This window comes from Chelonus insularis, unplaced genomic scaffold, assembly GCF_013357705.1.
Source record: "Chelonus insularis isolate UGA/USDA-ARS -01 unplaced genomic scaffold, ASM1335770v1 contig_77_pilon, whole genome shotgun sequence".
Taxonomy (NCBI): domain Eukaryota; kingdom Metazoa; phylum Arthropoda; class Insecta; order Hymenoptera; family Braconidae; genus Chelonus; species Chelonus insularis.
The window spans coordinates 100,720-110,728 of record NW_023276746.1 but is presented as its reverse complement, the minus strand read 5'-3'; the positions used below and the strand labels follow the sequence as shown (position 1 = coordinate 110,728).

Below are 10,009 nucleotides of genomic sequence, written 5' to 3'. Positions count from 1 at the left end.
GATTTACAATTCTTTTCCAAGTTATTATTTACTCTTATTCCTCAATATTATTATTTCGTGTCTTCTTTACAGTATGAATGTGTATTATATCGCTGTTTTGTATTGCCATTTAACAATGTGTAACCCTGTTATTAGTTGCTTACTATTGGGTCTTTTGTATAATAAATTAATTAATTCATTTTTCATTTAGTTAATTTCTGATTTTTAAAACTCGACCACTTCAATACAAAGTAATCACATTAATCATCCATTAATCACACCAAAATGAGACAACGTTAATATTTGAATGGAAATATCAATGGGGTTTATACTCATTACCACTGACGTTACATGAAATTACGTCCCTATTAATTTTCTAATTTCTTTATCGTCAAATTTCTCGACTTTTTTTTCATCAATTCAAAATAATGACTAATTATCGATTAATTGTTTTACTTTCACTCTGCTCAATGAATTTTTTAGTTAATTTACATGTTTTCTTTTAGTGTCAAATACCCACTCATACATACAATTATTGAATTTACATTAATTGTTATTACTTATTTTGTTATTTTTATCATTCAATGACTTTATAACATAAATGGATTCAATATTTTCTCGTGCTTTTGTTTATTCTCATCATTTATTATTATCTTTAATTAACATAAAAGTAATTATTTATAAATTTTATTCTCTTGTTTATGTTATTTGTTATTATTTTTAAAAGGTTTCCTTTTATTTCAATTAAAGTAAGTCTTTAATAAATGATAAATGGGTCCCGAGTATTTATGTGCATAAAAGTCATTTCAGAATCAAATTTACATCATGAAGAATTCCTTTAATTCATACAATTGATTTTCTGTATATATTTATTATATATCAGTGTTCTTAAATAGCCATTTTTTAATCCAGTTCTTTTTTTTTACTTCATCCAATTATATCAAGATTTTTAACATTTTATTAACGTTAATCTGAGTTTAATAAATTGAGTTTTCCAAATGGTCAGAAAGTTCATAAAATCAAAAGAATTAAAGATGGTTGTAATTAGTATGATTTGATTATTAATAAAAATTATTCATATATTATGGAAATAAATCAATTCTATTTAATGAAGTTTTATAAAACATTGTTGATCATTGAAGAATTATAATAACTGATACAGAAATGAAAGAAAAAATAATAACTGACTTATATATAAGGCCTTTTAAAAACATTCATCTATAATTCACATTATTTTTATTTATTATTTAAATAAAATTCCTTCCTAATTATTTGTTTTTATTTCGTTATATAATAAAATTGATATTGTTCCACATTACTTCAACTTCCATTAGTTATTGGTCTATTTGATGATTTTTTTTTCATGCAAAATATGTTATTTAATGTCTAGTAAACATTATTCACTGCTTGAAAATCAAAATTTATTCAAAAAAAAAAAATCATCAATGATAGAAGAAAGAATTGCGCAATTATATAAAAAAATAAACAAATTCAATTAAAATAAAAATAATAATTGCACAGAAATTAATATAAAAAGTAGTCCTACAAATTGATTGATACAATTTTTTTAACAATACAAAAGTTTTATTGCGGACCTGCGCGATAATGTTAATGATTTAAAAAATCTACTGTACAAAGACTGAAAATAAACATCATAATTATTTCAGTGTTTCGAAAATTATTTTAAAAGAGTCCAAAACCAGACAAAACAAAATAATAAATTTAAGAAAAAAATACTTAAATAAATTTACAACTAATTAATTAATTATAAATAAAAATTTAAAAAGATTTACATTAATAAAAAGTTAATAATAAACAAATAAAAATGAGTATGAAGACAGTTTGGTTATTTTTGTAAAGAAGACTTAACTTATCTACGACACATACATTCATTGGACTATGTCGATTAATTATAATTTTAACCATTAATTATTTAAACATATTTTATTATTAATTATCATTGTTTATTGATCTAGAGATACGACTTTTAATAAATATTTATTCATGGATTAACAATTTATATCTATTAATAAATCATTAACCCATCAATATTGAAGTTTACTTTCGAAGAATTTATCCATTAACTATTATTGTTTAAGTAGAAACATCCATTTTTAGAGAGAAAAAGACAGTTTTATAACGTTAATTATTTAATTAATGGTGATTAATTAATAAATTACTTTCAATTGTCAATAACTAATTACTTATGAGCTTCGTTTATTTTTAAAATGTCAAAATTAAACCCTAATTCATCGATTTTTCATCAATCATAAAACATTGATGGATTTAATTAATTAATCAGCATTAATTAATTATCGTATTAACGTTAATTATTGAATTTTTGTTAATCATTTAATAGTTATACTTAATAATACTATTTTATAAGCCCCCATATATCGTTGAGGTGTCATATTGATTTCTTACAACCAACTAATTGTTAATAAAAAAATTAATTAATATTCATAATGATTATGAGCACGTCAATGACAATATTTTTGATTTATATTGATTAATGTATAACATTATTTTCGTTAATAAACTGTCTTTTCGTCAATGTTATATATATTATTTTTATTATTAACTTTATAATTATAGGTCATTAATTGTTTATTAATCAGTTATTATTCATCACCAATTATGTGTTGTTCATTGTTCATTAATTATTCATTAATTGTGGATTAATAATATTAATTGATATTTTGTTTTCCTCTACAACGATCAACACGATTATTTATCATCTACCTGGCTATTTAATGCTTTTGTTATTGTGTGTATGTGTAATTCATTCATTAGTTTATGAATAATGTCATTATCTTAAATTACAATATACGCCAGATTACATTTATTCATCAGTGTTATTATTTTTTTAGCATACTTTGAATATCAATCGCGACATAAATGAGCATCATACTAACTGTGACTTGATTTTTATATCGAATAATAAACAATTTGAAAGATTATTGCACAATCAGTGATTTTTATTTGATGAAATTATTTTGAATTTAATGTAGATTTGTAATCTCTGAGAATAAATTATCAAAATAAGATAAAATCTAATTAAATGTCCATTTTATCAATTCATTCAGATCAGTTGGATCCAGATTGATTGAACTGAATTGAAACAGATCGGAAAAAAAAATTAGATCTATGCAGATTAACATAGATTCACTTTGATCTGCATCCATCTGCTTTGATCTCGTATGTGTATAAAATTTGTTTATCTACCAAATCAATCGAGATCTCTGTAAATATACATAACATCATCATGCAAAGTATGTATAAACCTTTAGATTTAATTTTCTTTAAATCCTGTAAATTGAAGTAGATCTACATTTGTACATCTGGAGTGTGTTTAAATAATACACTTTAAGTGTTTCAATGTTAAATTAGTATTTGCAAACTAGAGAGCCTTGTGGTCGTTTTATACACACTCCAAAGTATGTTAAAATCTATAGACTGTTTATGGGGTTTAACATTGAACACATTTATGTGTATTTACGGTAACATACTTTGATGAAGTTATGCTGATAAATAGATTTTAGTTTAATCAAATTTTGAAACTTTTTTAAATCATGTGATTTAAAAATGATAAAATTTGAGTAAAGTCATGAGACTTTCCTATGAGTTCATCGGTGGCTTAATGGTAGAATGCATGATTTATGTTACAAATTTTAAAAGTGAATGATTTTATTTTTTAAAATAATTTTTATTATTATCCAGAAGGGAATAAATAAATAAATACTGCAATAAATAATACTCGGTTTCAATTAGTTTAAATAAATCCTTGATTAAGACATTTTTTTAATGCCACACTACCATTTTCGGTTTACAAATCGCCTTTTAATGTAGACTCAAATCCACTAGAGATATGAAAATAATAATTAATGGAAATAAAATTAAAGTTTCATTTGATTTTTTAACTTTAATAATGACAAAAAATTTTTTATCTTTAGCTTTAATCGAATTTCTATGAGAATAAATGACGACAAAAATTATATTAATTTAGATTTAATTTAAAAATGTCATATCCTGACAGAGATTCTCATTTCTTAATGTTGTTATTAAATATTTAAAATCCTTGTTTGTGCAAGAATTCTTCTAAATAATTAATTTTTTATGACACAATTACTTGTACTAATAATTACAAGTATTTGTTTATTGTTCTATTAATGATTTTCAATTACTTGAATTACTAAATTCTTCTCTGCTATTTATGGAATGTTTTACTCTTTTTAATTAATCCATACCTTTTTTCTCTTTACATTTAATTAACTTGTTATTAACTTCATGTCATTTTTTGCTACAATTTTTTTCTGTCACGCAATAACTCTTCTCTTTATTGTATTTTGTCAGCTCCATCATCTTTGTTTATTATTTTTTTTTTTTATGTGAGCAAAAATTTCAGATCAAACATTTCTTGTATTATTTATTCCATTTTGCATTGTCATTTATTGATTATATAATCTACGCTCTAAAATTCACAGTTGCATTTTTTCATTATTTTTGTTTTTAATTTTTTTTATATTAAATTTTTAATTTTTTTTTTCTGTTTGTCTATACAGTCTTTATTCCTTCTCTCGTAAAACTTGTTTAAGTATTTTTTAAACTTTTTCAATGTTTATTATTTTTATTTAATAATTTATTAATTATCGATTGATTATTTTGTTAATTAATAGCCAGTTAAAGTCATGATTAAAAACCCTGTTTTTTCATATTAATTCGTTTTCAATTAATAAATTTAATAACAAATAAAAAAAAATTATGTTACTATCAATTACTTGTTTACTTTGTTTTCATTATTATTCAATAAATTAACTTTTCGAGCCATTTTTTTGTTTATTCAAAATTTACATCTAAACTGCTTCTTTCTTTTATTCTTTATTATTTAATTAATAAAAAATTCAAATTTTTTTTAAAATTATCATCATTTATGGCACTAATTTGGCGTATTTTTTACTCCGTAAGAATTTTTAATTCTTCGGAAGACAGTAAAAGATACTTAAAAATTTTTTTAACTAATCGATAAACAGATCGATTAAGTAATCGATTAATTTTATTTCTGATTTATCGGCTCACTAAAATTATACAATCGATGTAATAATACTTAATTAAAAATTTAAATAAATTAATTTATAATACCGTTAACAGTCATCAATTATCATTAATTTGATGTTTTTTTTTGGTGAATTTGTTCATACATATAAACCACTGCTGATTCCATTCTCTCGTTGTTAATTGATAAAGTTTGAATTTTTAATGATCAATTATTAGTGTTAAAACCTCCACAAACTTGATCTTCGTGGCCCTCCTCCACTTCCTGTACAAAAAAAAAACAAAACTTTTTAGATAAAAATTTTGAAATTGTAATTTTTTTTTCTTAATAATCATTATTCTGATATTCAAACATTTTTTTTTGTTTCAGTTGTTACTAAGAGATCATGTGAAATAAAAAAAAATATATTTATATAATAACAGAGATGTTTTCAACCCTTCATCGATATTATTAATTTCTCGCCTAATTTACTCGTTTGGTGACCGTTATATTACCATGTTTAATCATCTGCAGAATTGTCAAATCAACGGACAGCAGTTGACTCATATTGAAATGGAAACTGTTAAGATGGCAATGCTGTCCATCGATCTCCAATTTGGCAATAAAGCGCCTCTTTTTTATGCAGCCGTTGAGAGATTCAATTTTTACAGCATAATTTTTTAAAATAATTTTAAAATCAGAAGAGAGCATCAATGTGTCTTTAAAAATTCAATGGAAACCTAAAAATGGGAGATTACGTAAATGATTAAGGGTTAAACTCAAAAAATCTTTAAAGATGCTATTAAAGATGGCGAATTAGCCAAAATTTCGAATACAATTTTTCGATACATACAGTGGAGCTCTAATAATTTCGGGTATGTTAATGAATATTTAAATAATTCGAGTGTCAGTCGAATTGTAATTAAATTTTGGATAATGCTAAAGTTTAGAGGACTCACCTCCGATGACCTTAAAATTTTGGTATGTTGTAGAGGTAATTATACTGATTAATTTGATATGCATATGCAGGGTGCGGAAATCATATCTTCACATACTTTTTCAAGGTTGAACATTAAAATAATAACGTGCATTAAATTTTGCCTCGGTTTGCAAGATATCAAAATTTTAATTTTCAAACCTAAAAAAATATGTGAAGCCTTAGGGTTGCCATCTCAAATTTTTGAAACCCCGGACTGGAGCAGTAAAAAACCCGGACAGATCAGACTTAAAATTCTTCATTAAATATTTCAAAATTTATGTGAATCTTTATTGAAATAAAAAGGTGCAAAGCTTTATTTAGAACAAATTACATCAAACCGTTAATGGAGGATTATTTAAGAGAATAAATTACAGCATAAACTAAAAGCAATATAATAAATGAATATGGATGGAATTAAATTCAATTCCCATCTAAAGTATAGATATACCCTGATGGTAATAATTATGATTGAAGATTGATTCTGTTCAGATAGCGTGAAACATGATAAAAATACATTCATGGAATCATTTTTTATATAATTTTTGAACTTTTCAATAAAAAAAAATCAAAAACTTGGACATTTCGAAAAAAGTACCCCGGACAGCCTCCTTAGTAAAAAAAAGAGGATATGTCCTGGAAAACTCGTACGGATGGCAACTCTACTGTGAAGCTGACGTTTCCACGCCTAACATATATATACGCAGAGGAATGTATAGTAAAAATTACCGTGAATTTTATAGTAATTTAGTGACACTCCAGTGTGATGGTAAAAATTACTATACACATTGTAAAAATCACTGTGCACATTGTAAAAATTACTAAACTGCATAGTAATTTTTGAGGTAAAATTGGAGTAAAAATTACTATGCAGTTTGGTAATTTTTACAATGTGTATAGTAATTTTTACCTTCACACAGCAGTGTCATCAAATTACCATAAAATTCACGGTAATTTTTACTATACATTTCTCTGCGTGTATTTATTCTTGTTCGGCATAACAAACGGTACAACATACTAAAATTTCAAGGTCATCGGGGGTTAGTCCTCTAAACTTTAACATTACCCAAAATTCAATTACAAATCCACTGACACTCAAATTGTTTAAATATTAATTAACGTGCTCGAAATTATTAGAGCTCTACTGTATGTATCGAAAAATTGTGTTCGAAATTTTGGCTAATTTTCCGTCTTCAATGGCTTCTTAAATTTAATTTTTGAGTCTCTAAAATTGGTACTTGATGAGAAGGATCATTTCTGATGGTAAAACAGCGTAAATCTACTTTTTTCAAAGACTTTATTTGAATAGAAAGAATTTTTGGAAAAAGTTTAATCTGATGTTTGAAAAATTTATTAAAAAGTAAATGTAACATTTGATTAATTCCAATGCAAAGGGAATTTTCTCTGTGTATCTAACTTTATTCCTGTTAATTTTATTAAAAAAAAACTCCCTACCAACCCTTTTATCTCTCTAATCTCTTTATAAAGGCTAATGGATTAGTTCAATTAATTTAATTTCACCTCAAAATCTCTTAATTCCCCTTTCACCATCCTATTGACATTCAATCTATCAATTTTGCTGGTTTATCATCAACTAGTCCAGCAATTTAGTAAATTTACAATCGTTTATATAAAACAAACATAGAATCTCGCAACATTGGAAACGGTATCTAAAGTAAATAAAACTTAAATTGATCAATTAAATGAATCGAACAAAATAAAATAGGCAATTTACGGACCAGAATGAAACACAGAAACCATTTCAACAGGGAGAGACCCACGTCTCTTGACATTTGGTTCAGGAATAGAGTCTCTTTTATACAGATCTCGTCTCCAAGTGGTCCATTTTCCACTGTCGTCATCAGTTCTACCAGCAAACATTTCAGGACCTCCACTGCTTCGTCTTCTTAATGTCTTTTTACGATTCCTCGTCTTACCGTTGACACTACTGCGGCCAAATAAATCACGTCTAAGCTCAGAAATGTCCGCTGGAACACTTCCACGTCTTGGTGATGGCATTCCAGAGATATTTTCAGCTATTCGGATGCTTGTGTTATTATTATTGCTTCCTGCGATGTTGTTATTGTTGTTGTTATTTAATGAATAATTTTGACGTTCATCTAAAACACAAATATTTCAATTAATCTATTTATTTTAGAATTTGTAATGATGTATTTATTTTGTGCTTCAATAGTTATTTTTAGTGTTGTTATAAACCGAAATGAATCCATTGAAAATATTATTCATGACTGAAAGGTGTCATGTTTAGTGTTTTATAGTCTAGTTGCTACAGTTCTGAAATCGGAATTTTTCAGCATGGTTGAACATTTCACAAAATATTATTAAAATGATTATCTTGTAAACCAAAAAAGATATGAGAAAAAGTTACGAATAAAAATTGAAGATCTTTTAATTTTACATAAAAAAGGTCCCAAAGGTTTTATCCTTTGCGTCTTTTAGTTTAGCTTCAAAATAATTTAAGGTAGTTCTAGCACATAAGAGCGGATTTTATGGGGGCTTTGAGGGGGCCCTATTGAATTTCTATAAAACGAAGGATAATTCATTGAATTTTTTGTTAATTATTACTATAAATTTGATAATTAATTTTAAAGGTGACTTTCATATTGGCCATATTGTGAACGTGAAATGTATGATTCTATAGTTTTCAATTAATAATTTCTTTATTAAATATTCAACAGCTGCAATTTTTTTGGTGAAATATCTATTCGAAAACGTTCCCGAATTAATAATTTCGTTTTTCGTAAGTATTTGCAGTAGGGAAGATTGGAAAATTGAACGATAAAGTCGAAAGTACTATCTCTCTCTCTCACTCTCATTTACGTCAATGCATAAAACTGTATTTTTAAATACGATTTTTTCATCAAAATGCCCCATGACTGAGCTTTTTTTTGCTTGTAACTTGTTCGTGACAATCTTAAGAACATCATATTTCAATATTAAATTTATTTGCAGACTTTGGTCAAGTGCTATAACTATCTTAAAAGATAGTACAATATTTAAAAAGTCTCTTCTCCACAGATTTAAAGTAGTTTTTCGATAGTTTTAACTCTTCCTTGGGGTTGAAACTTTGTTTTCACTATTCCTAATTATTTGTAGCAACCTCAAGAACAATTCTTGCAATTTTCAGCCATGCTGAAATTCAGCAACTAGCTTTTCAATAAAAAGATCGTCTTCATCTTCTAATTGTTCAGCTGGACATAATAAATGTTGACTTTTTTTAAAAATAAATATTTTTTACTTTTTAATAATTTTAGATATCTTTCCCAATATTTTGTTATTCTAAATATTCAAGTTATGTTGGCTAAACAACTTAAAAAAGAAAAAAAATAATCTCGTTTGGTAAATTCATCAAAAATTATGGGTTGATAGTTTACCAGTTAAAACACCTATACTGCTGAAAGCTGTTTCTTGAGGAAGACTAGCACGTCTTGGTGATGGTAAATTTTCTTCTCTAGGTCCTAAAGCTGATCTCAGTGATCCACCTACGATTTAACATGACAAAAAATGTAAATAAATAAGATTTATCATATTTACTTGATCATCTTTGATGTCTGAGAGTTTTAAATAGAAATTATTTATTTTTTAACACCTACTTCCTTGTATATGTCTATATATACCTTGATGCTCGCTGATGTCTGTAGGAACTGATCCACGTCTATGATCTCCTCTTGAAACTACTAATGGTCCGTCATCCAATCTTGACATCAAACTCACTGGCGCTGAGCCTCGCCTTCTTGCCCAACTCTGTAAAATATTTTTTTTACATTAATGAAAATTCAATTTGATACTGAAAATACAATATTGCTTATCAAAGAAGAATAATTCATCATTTCAACTTGTTTGTACATCATTTTTACTGAGTTTATAGTTTTGTATACACAAGTGAGCAAAATATCATTTTCCTGCATTCTTAAGAAGGTCGAAATATCATACTTTGTTCCCTTGGTGAGTAATATATCATTTTTTACCCATGTGAATTGTTTGATGCAGGTATGGTGAAA

At 25.8% G+C, this 10,009-nt stretch overlaps 1 protein-coding gene across 5 annotated transcripts in view; it reads right to left on the bottom strand.

Annotated features, from left to right (window-relative positions):
- Positions 1-2,064: 2,064 nt before the first annotated feature.
- Positions 2,065-10,009, bottom strand: part of LOC118071318 (uncharacterized) — a 72,107-nt gene continuing 64,162 nt past the window's right edge. For 3 of the 5 annotated variants that reach the window (XM_035090409.1, XM_035090406.1, XM_035090405.1), the window contains exons 10-13: positions 9,626-9,752; positions 9,383-9,490; positions 7,727-8,107; positions 2,065-5,296 (exon numbers count right to left, since the gene is read on the bottom strand). In XM_035090409.1, the coding sequence (XP_034946300.1) occupies positions 5,253-5,296; positions 7,727-8,107; positions 9,383-9,490; positions 9,626-9,752 (660 nt within the window). In that variant the 3' untranslated portion in view covers positions 2,065-5,252. Of the gene's footprint in view, positions 5,297-6,954; positions 7,658-7,726; positions 8,108-9,382; positions 9,491-9,625; positions 9,753-10,009 lie in introns of those variants that run through there. The other 2 variants (XM_035090408.1, XM_035090407.1) reach the window with 2 other exon arrangements.